General features: G+C 39.8%; 1 protein-coding gene across 1 annotated transcript in view; it reads right to left on the minus strand.

Annotated features, from left to right (window-relative positions):
• Nucleotides 1-1,050: 1,050 nt before the first annotated feature.
• Nucleotides 1,051-17,265, minus strand: part of LOC137167668 (dynein axonemal heavy chain 5-like) — a 243,129-nt gene continuing 226,914 nt past the window's right edge. The window contains exons 75-77 of the mRNA XM_067569914.1: nt 16,441-16,649; nt 6,735-6,956; nt 1,051-4,964 (exon numbers count right to left, since the gene is read on the minus strand). Coding sequence (XP_067426015.1) covers nt 4,746-4,964; nt 6,735-6,956; nt 16,441-16,649 — 650 coding nt within the window. The 3' untranslated portion in view covers nt 1,051-4,745. The remainder of the gene's footprint in view (nt 4,965-6,734; nt 6,957-16,440; nt 16,650-17,265) is intronic.

The raw sequence follows: 17,265 nt of genomic DNA on the forward strand, positions 1-17,265 counted from the left end.
ACTGTACAAGAGAAAGCATAATATCTATTTACTTGGGCCGATTGAGAGGTGTGTGTAACTTTTTATTGTTATAGCAGAAAACTATATCAGTGCTATTCTAGCATTTATATGTGCAGCAATGTGTTTGTTACCTTTTTATTACCAGAAGTCACATAAGCAGAATGAAGCATCTCATCTCTCTTGACATGTACATATAACTTTAATTAATTTGAACATGAGTTACACTTGTACATCACAGGGAGATGGAATCCCCTAGTATATTTAAAATAGAAGTATAATGCACTTAATAGCCTGGTTGCTATCTTTAGTTTTATGAACAGTGGCATCCAAAGAACATCTCCATTTATCTTATGCCATCAAAAAGCAAACAAACATCCAAAATATATGTATTACTTTATATTAGCAGAAGGGAAGACTACAAGAATTACTACTACTAATGATAAGACTCCTTTTGGACCCGCACTAAAATAGCAGGAGGAGGAAATTATTGCTTTGGAGACAGTGCAATAAAAGGCAACAGAGATGATAGATTTTTGGAGCACAGTTAGGTTGAGGGAGCTGGGCTTGGTCTCAGTGGAAAAGAGAAGAGTCTGAAGTGACTAATAATGGTGTCTAGCAGCCTGAAACAGGGGACTGATGAAGTTGTGAGATGCATTTTCTGCAGCAGCAGCAGATTAAAAATTATAGGACAAATTAAACACTGAAAAGTCAGGAGGAAATGGAGAATTTTGGTAGAATATCTGGATTATTCAAAGATAAGTGCAGGTGTAAATTGGTACAGAGGAAGGTGATGGTATAACTTAGTATAAGAGAAACAAGATTAATATATGGGGACTAAAGAAAAGAGCGTTAAAAACAAGAATGTGGGACTAAAGTGGATTTTGAGAAAGGCAAGCCCATTTTCCCTTTTTGTGCCAGAACTGATTACTACTGGTTCCTCTACTCCATCCAGGCAAAACTGAAAACAGTTGAAGAATTAATTGCCACCTACAGAGCAGAGGAAAAAACAGGTTTGTTTGGTTTTTTTTTTAAGGTAACTGCTGAGATAATTGTGTTTCCACGCTTGGCACTTTGAACAATTAAAATCAATTCTATAAAAAGCTATTGAAGATCAGGCCAATCCATATCCAGTTATTTGTTTCCTTCTCATCATCACTATCGACCAGTCACAGCCTCAGAGAATGCAAGCCAGACACTCGCTTTAAAAGAGTATGAATCACCATGTGTTTGTAGCACTAAGGAAGCAGGAATCTATGCCCTGAAATGAGATATGTCAGTAAACATAGCCATTGTACAGGCAGAATAAGCAGGGTTTAATGGGCCTCTTCTAAGTTTACTTGATGTTGCCTTAGTACTTACATAAAATTAAACCTCAGTTAGGCACTGATATTTGTACAATATTGACACTAGCTATGAGTTTATTTACTGTCCAAGATTCTAGTTTGACAAACATTGCCTTAGGAATCAAGGCTAACTGTTCAAGCTGTCACTCAAACACAAGTAGTTTGATTTCCAATACTGCCAGTTCTGTGATTTAGTCCTTGGTACCTAGAATCTGAATTTTCTGATGTAGGAATTACCTATAACAACTATGAAACACGAGTTCTAAAGATTTAATGATATACCATGTAAATGACACTGCGAACATTTCAAATTAGATTAATGTTGCTGGTTTGGGAAGACTGATTTCATGAGCCACTGTAAGGGAGACATACATTTTCATAAAACGTATTGTAAATATATTTAATACTGTAATAAACTATTAAAAAGAAAGCTCCCCCCCCACCGAGATTCCTCACTGCATGGGGAAGGAACGCTATTAAAGTTTAGCTTGCAAGCTATGTAATTGTAATATTTTTCTTGTTCTTTATACCTCTGTAGTCATCTTACTTTGTACAGATGATAAGGGTGTCCATTTGTGATATTATATCGTCTGTGTTCTACTTTGCATGAGTTGAGGTTATCCTACATTAAAAAGCCCTAACAGAGATTCATTCGGCTTCTTAAATATATATTTAAAGCTATCAAATAAAGCTGTCTTACTGCAACGTACAAATTATCAAACTCGCAATAGTTTGCAGGATGCTGTGTGTTACATGATGGGCTCTAGATTTAAAAAAACATGCTATTTTCTAATTTTATTTTAACTTGATAAAGAAAAAGGGTGATATACTTAGGATGAAATGCTTTATTTGGCACATCATTACATGTAAATTCTATCAAATCTGAACACATTGATTAGAAGAGTTGCTTTGTTTCAAAGTGCCCTCTTCATTTTAACAGAGTGTATAATGAATATTATTTTTTGTTGGCTGCTGCAGCTTATTAGGACATCAAAGTTAATTTACACCCCACACAGAGAAAATAGTAATTGATTGGAGCCTCTATTTCCATAGAGTGGAGCAGCCATGTCCTGTTTAACGGCCTCTCTGATCTTTTGCATAGTTTCCAATGGTGTCTAAGCAATGCTCTTGAAGCCTGATCCTGTATCTCCCTTTCACACCCCAAATTTTCATTGAAGTCAATGGATGTAAGCAGCTGTACTCGAAATGGGAGAAGCAGTGAGACTTTTGACAACAGGGTCTCATTTAGGTCAGTCATCTCCTGAGAATTGTGTGCGGAGAGTTCTGTGCACAGATTAAAGGTAGAATGTGGCCCTTAAGGTACAGCTTGTTCTCTGGTTTCCAGGAACAAGTCTGACACTCTGTGCTAGTTGTGGGAGTGAATTTTACTCTTCCTGACAGTAAAAATCCTGCAACTACTAAACACAAAATAAAACTGAATGTGTGAAAAGTTGACCGTTGTTTCTGGACCAGTTACTTGGAGCCCAGTTTAAATAGAAAAATCAAAAGTATCTGCACAAAAAACAAAAACAGAAAGAGAGATTAACAAATCCTTCCCTGTAAGCTCCCCTTTCCCTGGCCCCAGCAGTAATACCTCTTACTTTGAAAGCATCCTGGCAAAAAAAAGCGGCATACAGCTTTTCTGCTAGGAGTAGCCGTCTTTCTGTTTTCAAACCAAATCTATTTACACTCACCCTTGCTATACATACATTGCTGATGAAAACAACAACTCTGCAACCATTTCTGGGTGGAGCTTCTATTAGGCTGGTTACTGTTTCTTTCAGTTTCAACACAAATACCGGTGCAAAATACAGGCGTGGGGAAATAAGGCCAAGGAACCAGCAGCAATAAAGAGGCTACAAAACTAAGATGCAGCTTAGCTAAACGTCCTCATTTGAGGTGAGATTGCATTTCTGTGTGACCGCCATGACTGTGTGCACAAAGAAGATAACGGTCAGGAAGAGGTGTGTCTATTTGTATGCACAATTATCCAGTTTAACTTATGCTACATCAGCAACTTTATTTATAGTTCATTTAATTTTTTTATTATAAAAGTAAGGGGAGAACAGAAAAACAAAGAACACAGACATAAAGGAAAAGCAAGGAAGTTGGGGCAGGGCCTGGAAAGGGAAAGGAAATTGACACCTCGCACCTCAGTTTCCAGTTGCTAAGAATGAATCAAAGGTTTCTAAAAGTTAGACGAAATCTTTTCAAAGTTGTCTGAGATTCCCTCTGCTCCAAAACATTAGCTCTCAGATTAGCCACGTGTCCATCCCTAGGGCAGTCTATGCTTCCAGCTGAGCAAGATGACTCGCAGTGCTTGTAGCCAGAGAACCAAACTTTCTGTGAGTTGGCACGTTTCCAAGCTGATTGGCTGTAGCATCCTCTCTTTAGTAATGCTGCAGCTGATGCACGTGGAGCTGAACCAGGGCTGCATAATTACAACGCTGTACCATTGCCCCTTTTTGGTTCGAGCAGCCAGTCAAAGTTCAAGCCCCTGGGGATGTTCTACTTGGGATCAGAAATGAAGGATGGAGCTGCTAGTTTCTTTGATGCAGTCTGGTTTATTTATGAGGAACGGCCACTCCTGCTCTGCAGGGGGAATAAAACAAGCAGGCTCGCTTCTTTGCTTACAGCCCCAAGCGTCTTCAGCCAGCACCAAGCCCAGACTCTTCATTTAGGCGTCTCCTGGCTCATCCTGTGCTTACAAGCAACTGCTTGGCTTTCTGCCTGCCTCCAAGTCTTGCTCCTGGTTTTTCTGTGTGCGCGCACACACACGCACGCACACACTTTACCCAGACAATACTCAGCAAAACCTCTTGGCCCACACAGTCCTTAACTGCCGGGCGGATTCACATCCCCTTTGGGGGGGCTTGTGACTAACTTGTCCTGACAGTTATATTAAAAGAAGGGCGTATTTGCACCCACGCATCAAGAGGTTTGTGATGGATGCAGTCACCAATAGCTGTCAGCACAACAGTATTATGAAGAGGAGTTAAGATCAATAAAGAATTACTGTAAAATCTAGATAGAACAGTAGTTTCAAGCAAGAGGAACTTTTAATGGGCATATTGTCTGAATGTGGACTAGAGTATTTAAGTAGAATGAGCTAATTTATGCAGCCAATGGGAATATATTCAGTGCAACTAGACTTTACACCTGTAATTGTTTTCCATTTCAGAGATAGGAAGGTTCCCTGGTTGATGTTCCCAAGCTAAACATGTTTAATGATTCCTGCTGTGAAAAGCTCACACTAATCACCATGCAGCTACACTTGTCCCTACAAATATTATTTGCTAATGCCCATACATCTATGAGTCTATACACACCACTGATAGGTAATAAAATGAAATTCTGAAAGCTCTTGGCCCAGTGTTGCTATTGGATTTCATAACCATAGTACTATTTTGAATCACAGAGTAATGCAACACCCCTTAAAGTCCAGTGATCAGGATTTTGCACCGTTTTCAAATATAAAGAGAAAATGTATGTCAGGTCCGTTCGTCGTGGTTTCTTGTACACAGGACAGGAGTACAAGCTCCCTTGCTGTTTCTTTGGATCTGGTGGTGCTGTGGTGCTGATAGCGTACACATGGACTACAGGAAGACTTGTGAACAGCACCTAAGGGGAACATTAATGCAAACAAACCGCTCAGCATTAGAGAGCCATTCCAGGGACCCAGAAGTCCACTCGTGATTTTAAAAATGGTGACCACAGCCAAGGGCACTCTAGGTAATTGCCAGTGGTGCAGCACTGCCGGAGACACCAAGGGACGTGGGCCACCCCCTGACTTTTTTGCTGTTTCTTTGCTTACAGCTGGGAAGCTGCTTTGGCAGGCTTTTAGCAGGTACAGCAGGGAGTGCACGCCCCAAGCTGCAGCTTAGCTCTGCCCAATCACAAAAATATCTTCAAGCCAGTGAAAGCCCAAGGATGATAGTGGGAGGACCTGGAAGGTAAAGGACGTGGGGAGAGGGACCTGTAAAAGAGCCGTAGAGGAGAGTGGGGAGACTAGGGGAGAGCATGTGGGAGGGAGGAGCCTTCTTCCTTCTCTTTCTCTGTCTTTTCATTAGTTTTCCTCATTCTTTCCCCTCCCTCCTCTTTGCTAAATGGGAGTGGTGGCGCTTCAAAAGAGAAGCTGCTATTAGCAGTCCCACTTGCCTCTGCTGTTTTGCTAGCAGTGGCACATCAAAGAACAAACAGGGGCCCGTTGGCAGTTTATCGAAGCCAGATCTAACTATTACACTCGTTTGCAGCTAAATAGCTGACACCAACAGTCACCTTTGTCACCATTATTCACAGGATTTGCTGAACAGAAACTGTATGTTATGAAGTGCTCGATTACAAGAAGTTTATAAACATTTGCTTCAGTTAGTCAGGAAAGGCACATGTCTTACCATGAACACAGAGAGTTACAGTTGGCTACAACAATGGCTAAGATCTTAACGATCTAGTTCTCCTCCAGCAGGATGCATAAATGCTTTACCTACTATAGACAGGAATTACCTGATCCATGCCTGCAATGTAGTTATATCTGGGGTGAAGCCTGGCAAAGTTTTACAGAATCCAGGAACAACGCAGAACAGGTTTGAGTGGGAATTGAAGAATACTGCACCCAGCTGACACTACAGAGGCAACTGTTTTTTATAAGCTGAATATAATTAACAAAACTGAAATTTGAGCAAGACCCCAGAGCTAACACATCTACTTGTGTAAAAAAATACCAAGGATTTCAATTACCCCAATGGTCTGGTCTTCAGTGGCTTCTATCATACCAAACCTTACAAGTTTTAATGAGAGCACAGCTTAATATGATAGGGAGTGGGCATTGTAGTTCATTAAAATACAGCTATACATATCTGGGGCTCCCTGAAGCACAAGAGCATGACTTTGACCTGCTACAGTTAAGCCCATCCCAGATGAGAGCCTAAGATACCTCTTCACAACGCAGCTTCGTTGTTCCAACCCTCCCACCCTCCATATTTAGCCTTTTCTCCCTAGACAGCCCAGGACACAGCTTTCATCCCCTGGCTAAGAGGGTGGCCATCCATACCCGTGCCAAAGCAACTCTTCTGGATGTGCAGGTGAGAGGTGCTTGTGTGCTCACCTGTATCTTCCAATAGCAGCACCTTTTGTGATGTGTCTGAGCACGCCCATTCTGGGGAGCAAAAGCAAAGGGGCTGCCTCCAAGCCTGGCTTTTACACATGCCAGGGCACAGAGCTGCCATCAATCTATTCATGTGCCCCCAGGTACTATTTTATCCCAACTAAAATATATGGTGACCTCACTGCCCTAGTCATGCTGAATGTTTCCTTAGGGCACCCTACAGACCAGGTTGTAGTTAATATCCTGCAACTATGCCACTCTCTCTTTGGTGACAACTTGATACTAACCTTTGGTGCAGACTCCATTAGCTTGGCATTCCTACGGTCCCAACCTGCTCCATCGAGGAAAAGGCCATATATGTAAACCCCACCGATGTCAGCAGGAGGAGGGCTGGTAATATCTTCTTTCATCATTCTGGTTACATCGTTGTGTAAAATAACACTGTCGAGTGCCCAGCCTTTTGCTAAATTCAAGCGAGTTGTTTCCTGCCTCATGGCAGTTAGAAATCCCTGTAATAAAACAATATTCAGAGAAGGGATAAAAGGAAAGCTTGAGCTTTCTGCATTTCCCACTACTATTCCTTACTCCGTTATAACAGTGACTTAAGAGCATCAAGAGTTACACTGCATAATTTCATCTGCTTATGAAATCAAGTGCAATAGCGTAAACAAACGGCTTTCATATATAATCACAGTGATATGCCCCATTACGTATTTGCTATTTGGATGTGGGTGCCAAAAAGCCTCCAGCGGTTAGACTTAATTTAACATATCAGAAGTTACATACATAAAGGAGCCCACTTAGCACACATACTTTACAGCTACCGATACTTTGGCCAGATGGAGGGAGCTCTGGCAAATATGCCAGATTAATTTAATGTGGTTTGTGTCATTCCTGAATTCAGGCAATTGCTCGGCCACAACTAATTCTAGTATTTCACTATGAGCTCTGCAGCTCTGCTTTTCCATAATAATATCATTAGTCATTTGCACTGCAAAAGTACTTCTCATCCCACAAGGATCCCAAACCACTTTACAAACTTAAATTGAAGTACAAAGGAAGTAAAGGAATCAAATCATCCCCCACGGAAAAGCAGCCTCCACTGGGGTGAAATGCAGCCATTGCTTAATGGCTCGTTGCAAAGCTATACTAAAATATTTTATTATATTTTATTCCTTTGGTACGCATTTATACAGCACAGTAAATGACACAGCATTTAGAATACTATGAGATTCAGTCCCGCCCCAAAGAGCTACAATCTAAGATGGACATGAAGAATAAAACAAAGATTCAGGGAAGTGAGAGATGGATCCTGGGAAGAAGTAAGTTTTAAGGACAGATTTCAAGGAATAGCGAGAGAGGGATTGGTGAACAGATGTGGGAGAAATATAGGGCAGTGAGTTAGAAGTATGAAACAAATGGAGGGGGTAATATGTGGGCAGTAGAATTAGCGGGCTAGCGGTGTCAGTCAGGGAGAAGGAAATGAGACCATTGTGAAATTCAAAGCAATGAAAGACCTTGACTGGAAATACTGGAGACAGTTGGGTGAACAGGCCCATTATTATTATTCAATACTAGTAGCTGAAAGCCTGTGCTTTCACCATTGCGCAGGTGCAATTTGTAAAGTCGTGTGTACAAAAAATGGCCAAGAATCTACAAATTGACAGATAATAGATTGCAAATCCCGGTGATGAACCTACAAATTGACAGATTGCAAATCCCGGTGACGATGGAACCTGGTGATAGTCTAAACAAAAAGAATCCTCAGCCATGCTTGCAGCTGTATCCATCACTTCACACACATTGAAGAATTCAGAGTGATGATTGGTTGAGTTACCGCTGATATCACAATGGTCTAGGACTCTTGGCAGGACATAGATACCTGCCTTACTGTTGCTGTACACTGTTCATGAGTAATTCATAAAGTCAGAATGGCTGAGAACTTTAAAACTGGACAGCACCAGATTGCAAAACCCAGTGATGATTGAATGACTGGTATTCTGGACAAAAAGAGCTCTCAGGCACACTTGTATTGCTTCCGTCACTTCACATTGACTCAACACATATTTTATGCTTCAGAGTGACAATCCTGGAATCTTACTATTTAGATTTGTATTGCAGTAGATCACGTTGAGGCCTTAGTTCAGTGTACTTACTATTTAGATTTGTATTGCAGGAGATCATGTTGCAGCCTTGGTTCAGTACTGCTTCCAAGAAAAGAAAGGCACCAGCTGAATCATGAGCATCTTGGCTCAAAGAGGTACAGAACCCATCCACCTCTGCTATGTTTGTCAGAACTGGTGGGATTAGAGCTCAAAGGATATGGCTGCAGGCCTTGTTTGTCACACCACTGGCTTCCTTGTTCCTTGTGCCAGTCTCAAGCCCCGACAAAGTGGGAAGGTTGGGTGATGGCTTGGTAAACCATTCCCATAAAACATCTTTATCTTCAGCATGTGGAAGAAACGGACATAAAACTTTGGCTATTTCATCCACTTTGGCAGTTCTATCTGCTGCTCACAATGGAAAGAAGCTTCAGGATTCATCTAAATCTACTACGTGCAGAGGACTCAGACCATGTGATGATGGTCTTGCCATAAACCAAAGATGGGAGTGAAAGCCTGATATAAAAGTGTATGTCCACTTCTGCAATGATGTCAGTACCTGAGGATGGGACTGATCATTAAGAGCTTTTGGAAAAACAACTCTTGTGGTTGAAGAATTGGAAAGGTTGAATGCTGATATACGCAGTGTGCAGGAGACATGGTGGAATTTGAACACCAAGAGTACAGCTGTGACTTATAGTGGTCATATCTATGATTGATTGTTACATGCATGATGGGCACTGGTGTTGCTCTGGTTTTGTGCCTGAGGGAGTGACTGGTACTACTGACTTGGCAGGCTTAATCTCCATGCTTGATAGCCATCATTTTCAGTTTGAAAGTAGGATGTGTGGTAGTTACTATTACATATGTTCCACGTGATGCTAGGCCTGATGCTGAAAAAAAAACTTTTTTTACCATGTTAGATGACATTGGATTCAGTACGTCACCCTGATTTCATATTGTCATCTTAGGAGATATGAACACAAGAATTGGCCATGATAGAACTAGATTTGAATTGGTACTGGGACCACACAGCTTACCAGATGAGAGATCAGATGATGTGCATCTATTAGAATGTGCTTCCACACACAGATCATTTTTAATGGCTACCTGGTTTCAGCAAAAGAACTGCCATAACTACACATTTTGATATTCATCAGGCAACGATGCAACCTTGGATCACATTTGGAAACCCTTGACTAAACTCATCCATTGATCTATGTGTATTTAGAAGTGCTGATCTTGCACCGGAATCTGATCATTGACTCCTAACAGTTCCATTTAATAAAGTTCCATAGATGGCATCTATTGTATGGAAATGCTTCAATGTCCACAATGAAATTGTCACTAATAGTTACACGGTAGCGATTTCCAACAAATTATCTATATTATATGTCCAGCTGTCTTCCGCAGAGGAAGAGTGGACTTTATGTTGGGATTCTATCACAGAGATTGCTGGGATAAGGAGAATGAACAAGCAATGTTGGATTACCGATGACTACATCAAAGTACGGGAGAGAAAAAAAGAGGTGCGGTGCAAAAGGGATGCACCAGAAGATCAGAGCTGAGTCAGCAAAGAGACAAAGAAATGGGTAATAAAGGAAAATCAATGTCTTGACTAAGCAATCAAGAGGGCCTTCTGGAATGATCACACTCAATGGTGGAATAGTATGGCACAGTACATTGAGGAAGCCTCTGAAAGAGATCACCAGAAATGTGTATTAGTACTAACAGGAAGGCCATTCTTGTGGCTTCCACAAGTTAAGGACAAAACTGGAGCCTACTGCCAGGATATTGATGCACGACTTAAGCACTGACGTGATCATTTTTGTGAAGTAATGAACAGATCCCCACCAACTGTAAACTACAACTTAATCCAAAAACGAATCCTGCAGAAAACAGGCTGGTGACATTAGAGGAAGTGATACCTGTGATGAAACAGTTATGAAATGATAAAGCACCTCGTCTTGACAATATTTTACCAAAACTGCTAAAGAGTGGAGGCCCGGATTTTGTTCACTAGCTTCACAAAGTTGTCTTAAAAGTTTAAAAAACGAGTCACATTCCACAAGATTGGAAAAGGGGCTGCATCACCCCTTTTTCAAAAAAAGGAGAGCAATCAGCTTGCTCAAAATATAGGGGAATATCGCTCCTGCCAGTCAGTCATAGTATGGAACCAAATGAAATACTGTCTCAACCCAAAAATGAGACACAATTAGTGTTGTTTACACATGAATTGATCAACAATCCATGATATATATGGTCTGTGGAATGAAAAACGACTAGAACAACAAAAGGAAGTTATCATCACATTTATAGACTTTATAGCTGCTTTTGACTCAGTGCATCAATCAGTACTGCAGATATTGAAATACCAATATGGGGTGCCTGAGGACTTAGAGTACTAGTGGATGAACTGTACTTGGGTATATTTAGCTGTGTGAGGGTCAAGGTTGTATTACAGACTGGTTTTCAGTAGAATCAGAAGTACACAGAGTTGCATTCTCTCACATATGTTATTTAATGTTTTAATAGATGATTTGATTACAAAACTGATTGAGGCTAAAGTAGAAGGTGTGAGATTCAAAAATTCATCTTTAGAGGATCTCGAGTATGTGGATGATGTTGCCTTACCTGAAGAGACTACTGAAGAACTACAGCAAATGCTGGAAGAGATGCAAAAAAACTGCAGAATCTATAGGACTTAAGATCAATGGTGATAAAACCAAAGCTATGCACATCTCTTATAAACAAAACAAATGATCTGCCAACACTGCATGTCGAAGGCAGAGACACTGAATGGGTGAATAGTTTCTCTATCTGGGTTGTTGTTTGACTGCAGGAGGTTCTATATCCAGAGAGGTCACACTTTGGATCAGTCTTCTGTCTTGGCATTTCAGCCTCTTCAAAGGCCTCTGTCTGCGTGACAACTAAAATACAAGTGTTTCACATGGTATTGATGACAACTCTGTTATATGGAGCAGAAACATGGCCATTAAAAACAACAGAGGAAAGGAAACTAAATAGTTTTCAGTGTCAATAATTATGGTGCATTCTTAATATCCATTGGTTTGATATTGTCACAAACAAGAAGACACTTCGACGATCTTGGAAAGCTGCAATTGTGCACTAGTGGAGAACAAGGTGACTGCAATGGTGGGGTCATGTCCACAGTGCACAAGAAGTTACATGTTTACAGAGCTGAGGTTGAAGGAAGTAGAGCACAAGGCTGAATGTGAATGAGATTGGAAGATGCAATTTTGAGGGATTTAAAAAAAATCTAAATTCTCCTATAAAGACTCTTGTTGAAGGAAGAAGACTCGCAAGGAACTGTTCAAGGTGGAAGTCCATCCTATATGCCACCACAACTACATCATAGCTGGTTGAATCTGCTGCTGGTGCTAATCATTTCATAACTGCATATTACACCTCAAATTAAGAGAGATTAGGTACATAAGATAACGGCAACACACAGTCTCAGTTAATTTACACTGCTACCTTCCTACTAATATCATTCTAGAAAGCCCAGCACAGGAGCATTTTAAAGAGGTTTGTGGCAACAAAGATCATCATAATTGGATTTGAAGTAGTTGGGATCCCCATTATATAGCTAAAGGAGTGGATAAGTAATAGCCAAATTGTGCCATCAGATACACCCATTAGATCAAAGCAGAATCTATGTGATTATAATATATTATCCCTCTCAGTCCGTAGAAACAGTCCCAGTACTAATATTTCAAAACAGAAACTTATACAACTAAAGGCTATGTATCCTTATTCAAAAGGCCCCAGAGAGGTATCAGATCCTAGATAAACTGAGAAAGGAAAGCACAGAGAAGAGATTAAAGTACAGAGCGTAAGGTGAGAACTGTGTTAAGGAAAGTGGTTCAAATGCTTGACAAACAAGGAAATAGTAATAAATAATAATAATTAATCATAAGAAAGGAAGGATAGCTGTCTATTAGGAGCAAGCCTGAGACAGAAGGCGGGAGATCAGTTATCACAAAGATGGCAAGACCCATTCATTGTCTACAGTAGGGTTCATAACATTTATCAACTCATTGGAAAGAATCCTAATCAGTGCAAGAGACAGGCTGAGACTTGAAAGGGCTGGCTGCACAAAGATTCTACCATTACTGAGGGTGAATGAAGCAAGAAGAAACAGGATGTAAATCAGTGGCTGTAATGCTGGTATGGGAAGCGGGTTCAGTTCTCCTTCCACTTCTCGCTCCCTCATGACAATTTATTTTCTCATGGTGTTTTGTTTCAGTTTCTGGTAGTCTATGCCATTTTCATTCAGATTTTGAAGTAGGGCAAGATATTTAATCCCACTCATCTGCATGCCCTTCAGGATATTCACTAGAGGCTGCTGACATGAACTGGAGTTTTGTTTTTTTTCTTTTACAAAAACTAATATAATCTAACTAGGATTCTCTGAATGTGGTGAAACAAGACAACTGTGGGCAATGTGATATGGTAGGCTGAAGTCAGTTATGTTTATTGTTACAATAAACATGTTTTCCTCTTCACCTCGCCCAGCTAACATGGCAGGTCTCCCTTTGTGGTTTATTTTATATTTCCCAGCCATGATTGCAAAATAGAACTATCACTGTGTTACTGTGGAAATAAGTGTGTACTGGTGAATGGGGCATCACGCCTTACAGAAGAACCTCTTCCTGCCTTGCCTGGAACTCCAGGACCCTGCTGCAGCATAAAACAATGCTTGTTTTTTTGATCACTCACATTAAAACTGCTTTTTTGACACAAAACCAGAGCCAGGATACTAGCTTGTAGTGAAAAAGTAGACCAAGGGGATTGTTTGTTGGATGTAGCCTGGAGGTGCAAAGATGCATGCAAGGTGCTAACATTTTGTAAACCAAATCTTAGTCATGTTTTTTCACACTTCTAAAAAGATTTAGTAGTAGATTAATTCATGGGGTGGATGCTGGTTCAGCTCAAGTATTCTTTTACTCAAACTGGTTTTCTTGTCCCAGTGTAGACACACAGAACAGGGTTTCTGTCACATATGGGCCTGATCCTCCACTCACACCAGTATAAATCAGGAGACGCTCCCATTAAGTCACTGAAGTTACCCTAGTTTAGAATCAGCGTAAGTCAGAACAGAATCGGGCCCTATATTTTTAAAGTGAGAGCACACTGTATTCTGAATGCTGCAGATTTATCTTTTTCTTTTGTGTTAACCGTTACCGTCATCAACAGACTAATGCTAGGAGAAGAGAGCTGCTATAAAGAGGGGGATAAGACATAGACTACCTGAGACTTCTGAGATATGCATTTTATATCACAGCGCTGATCTATGTAATAGTGATTTATTACATTCATAGTTATATTACAGTATTATTAATTATAATAATTTAAAATAAAATATAACACAATAGAGTTTAGCAGAATACTTTCTGTTCAGACCAAATGGGAACTTGACTGCAGTGTTGGCAATACAAAAATAATCTTTTGACTCTTACGTTTGTGATTGCTGACACAAATGAACATTAGAGCCATGTAAATATATAGTATTCAGGGATTCTTCAGTACACATTAGAGCTTTCTGCACATTTCTGAAGACCCTGCTTGAATTGTTGTGGTCTATTGAGTCCCAGCTTGTTTGGAGACATTTTATTATGATTATTTGGCTTCTTACTGAGGTGTCCAGATGTTCAGAGCCAACAAGTAGGATGCCCATTTTAGCTTGGCAGAGTTGCAAAACTGTCCCTAAGCCAAGGTATGAACAAAGTCAACTAACATGGCAATTGTAAAACTGTGTCTGTTCTTGGGTATCTTTAGTGCAAAAGCTAGCAGCACTAACTGAAGAAAATGTCAGGAAACAGTTTGAATTTTAAGATTTCTAACCATTCTCCAGACACGTACTAGTGCATACAGCACTTCACATTACCAAAATAATGTGTCAACACTAACTTATCGATCTTCACAGCACCTCTGGTGAGGCAGAGAAGATGGCAACTGGTCTGAACGCACAATAGTAATTCAGGAATATATGAAAGTGTCTGTAATGAACTCTGTGTTGCTGACAAAATCAAATGTTAAACTATAATAGCTTCCTTGAACCTAACAGATTCTATCACAGTTTACCGTGGGTCTCCTATAGCCTTGGATTTTGACCTCAGTAGCACAGGATACTGGCACTATAAAATTGTGAAGGTGGACTACTTACTCTCCAAAACAGCCAGTCCACATGGGCAACTGATGACCCTCCACCCTCAGTCCCGGAGAATATTTGCCACAACGATCTCCATCAATAATTTTTCTCTTCTGGGCAACTCCTTCAGCTAACATTTACATTGCTAACATCCATTGGTATTAATAAAAATACATCTCTAAAATAACTCTCTTTCAGTTCCACAAAATTAGCCATGCGCTTACCTGAGAAATCTCAGAATCCATCATTTCCAGATGTCACAGCTCCCAGAAATGTCTTCTGCATCATGAAACTTTCATCAATGTGCACAGCCATACAAAGCAGCCACATGATGAAGGTGTGAATTCTTCATTTCCCCTTCTTCCACCCTCAGCCCTTCTCTTTGTTGTCTTCCTTTTTTGTTATGTCTGACTTATTTTAGAATATGCAGTGTATGGACTGTGTTCTTTATCTCTCTGTAAATTGCCTAGCACAATTGTAGGTGCTGTATACATAATAAACAACACCACATTATGGAACTGGCCCACAGGGGCTCAGAGGCAAGTCACATTTTACCCATGAACGGCATGTTTTTCAAACTTTCTTTTTGAAATGTAATTATTTCATACTCTAGGGAGCTTTAAATAAATTAATGAAAAACAAATGACTTATTACAGGGCAAGGAGAGAGAAAAAGAAAGAAAAAAGGGAGTAAGGAGTTGAAATGTGCAGAAACCCATTTAGCCTATTTATATACATTCTATTATTATTATAATAACTTCATGGTGTTGCTTCTTGTTATTTCAGTAACAATATTTTGGTCCAATAAACATCTCATCCTTCAGTTTTGGAGTTTATTTAACTCAGGATACAATTATAACTGAGTTAGCTGAAAGCTCCCTCAAGTTATCATTTAGTTACTGCATAGGATTTAAAATACCAAATTCTCTGAAAACATCCACTCAATGTGCAGCAGCAGTTGGGAATCATCAGGAAAGGGATAGTTAATAAGACAGAAAATATCATATTGCCTCTTTATAAATCCAGGGTATACCCACATCTTGAATATTGTATGCTGATCTGCTTGCCCCCATCTCATAAAAGATATATTGGAATTGGAAAAGGTACAGAAAAAGGCAACAAAACTGATTATGGGTATGGAACAGTTTCCATATGAGGAGAGATTAATAAGACTGGGACTTTTCAGTTTGGAAAAGAGACGACTAAGGGAAGATATGATAGAAGTCTATAAAATCATGACTGATGTGGAGAAAGTAAATAAGAAAGTGTTATTTAGTCCTTCTCATAACACCAAATGAAATGAATAGGCAGAGGTTTTAAATGAACAAAAGGAAGTATTTCTGCAGACAATGCACAGTCGACCTGTGGAACTCTTTGCCAGAAGATGTTGTTATAGTCTTGGCCTTCACAGGGTTAGAAAAAAAACCTAGATAAGTTCATGGAGGATAGTCCATCAATGGCTATTAGCCAGGATGGGTAGGGATGCAAAACCATGCTCTGAAGTATCCCTAGCCTCTGTTTGCCAGAAGCTGGGAATGGGTGACAGAGGATAGATCACTTGATGATTACCTGTTCTGTTCATTCCCTCTGAAGCACCTGGCATTGGCCACTGTTGAAAGACAGGATACTGGGATAGATGGACCATTGGTCTGACCGAGTATGGCCGTTCTTAAGTTATGGTCTATGTGCTGCATTTAGACTAACTTGGAAACCTTACCTGTGGATTAAAGAATCCTGTCATCCAGAACTGATTTGGTCGGCCATCCAGCAGCCAGCTGCTAAATTGTTGGTTTCTTTCAAGAAGCTCAGTAAACCAAAACCCTAAAGTAGCAGACTCCCAGGAAATCTTGAACCAAAGCTTTGGAATTCTGGCATCATACATGTTATCCAAAGCATCTCGCAAGTCTTCTGACATAATAATGGTTCCTGAATTATAAGTAAAACATGCAGAGAATGAACTCCTCCCCAGCTTCCAAAGGCAATTAAAACTTCTAAATTATGTTCTAAATCCAAAAGGATCTCTCTTGTTCTGCCTTCATTACACAACTGTTAAAATGAAGACTTATCATTTTGCAATTAATTGCCATAAACATAAGTTTCAGTCCACACCTAAAAATGAATAAAGGACATTGCTTATGATATTATGTGAAGAAATAAAAAGGTTTTTTTCAAACAACTTTTTTTTTTCCAATTTTAGTCATTGTATTGACACGGTGTTTGTAAATGTGATGACTTGCTTAAATTTAAATATATTTTAATGGTCTCCCTTCACACTATCAGAAATAGATGTATACTGTATATGCAATCTATATTCTAATCATATCTTGATAGACAATATATTCATTGCAATTATTTTGTTACTGACGATGAGTCCATACATTTTCATTACTAAGAGCTCCCAATAGTAAAATATTAAAGTTATGGCAGGGATACAGTCATGTGTTTTCTTTGTCAAAGTGGTGATCCACACACATATGCTATATATAGTACAGTGGTTTCCATTTAAAAAGGTTGGTAGTTACTGCTTGTAAAATAATCATCA

Source organism: Emydura macquarii, unplaced genomic scaffold (assembly GCF_026122565.2).
Source record: "Emydura macquarii macquarii isolate MOO-44397 ecotype Brisbane River unplaced genomic scaffold, CSIRO-AGI_Emac_v2 contig_2948, whole genome shotgun sequence".
Classification (NCBI taxonomy): domain Eukaryota; kingdom Metazoa; phylum Chordata; order Testudines; family Chelidae; genus Emydura; species Emydura macquarii.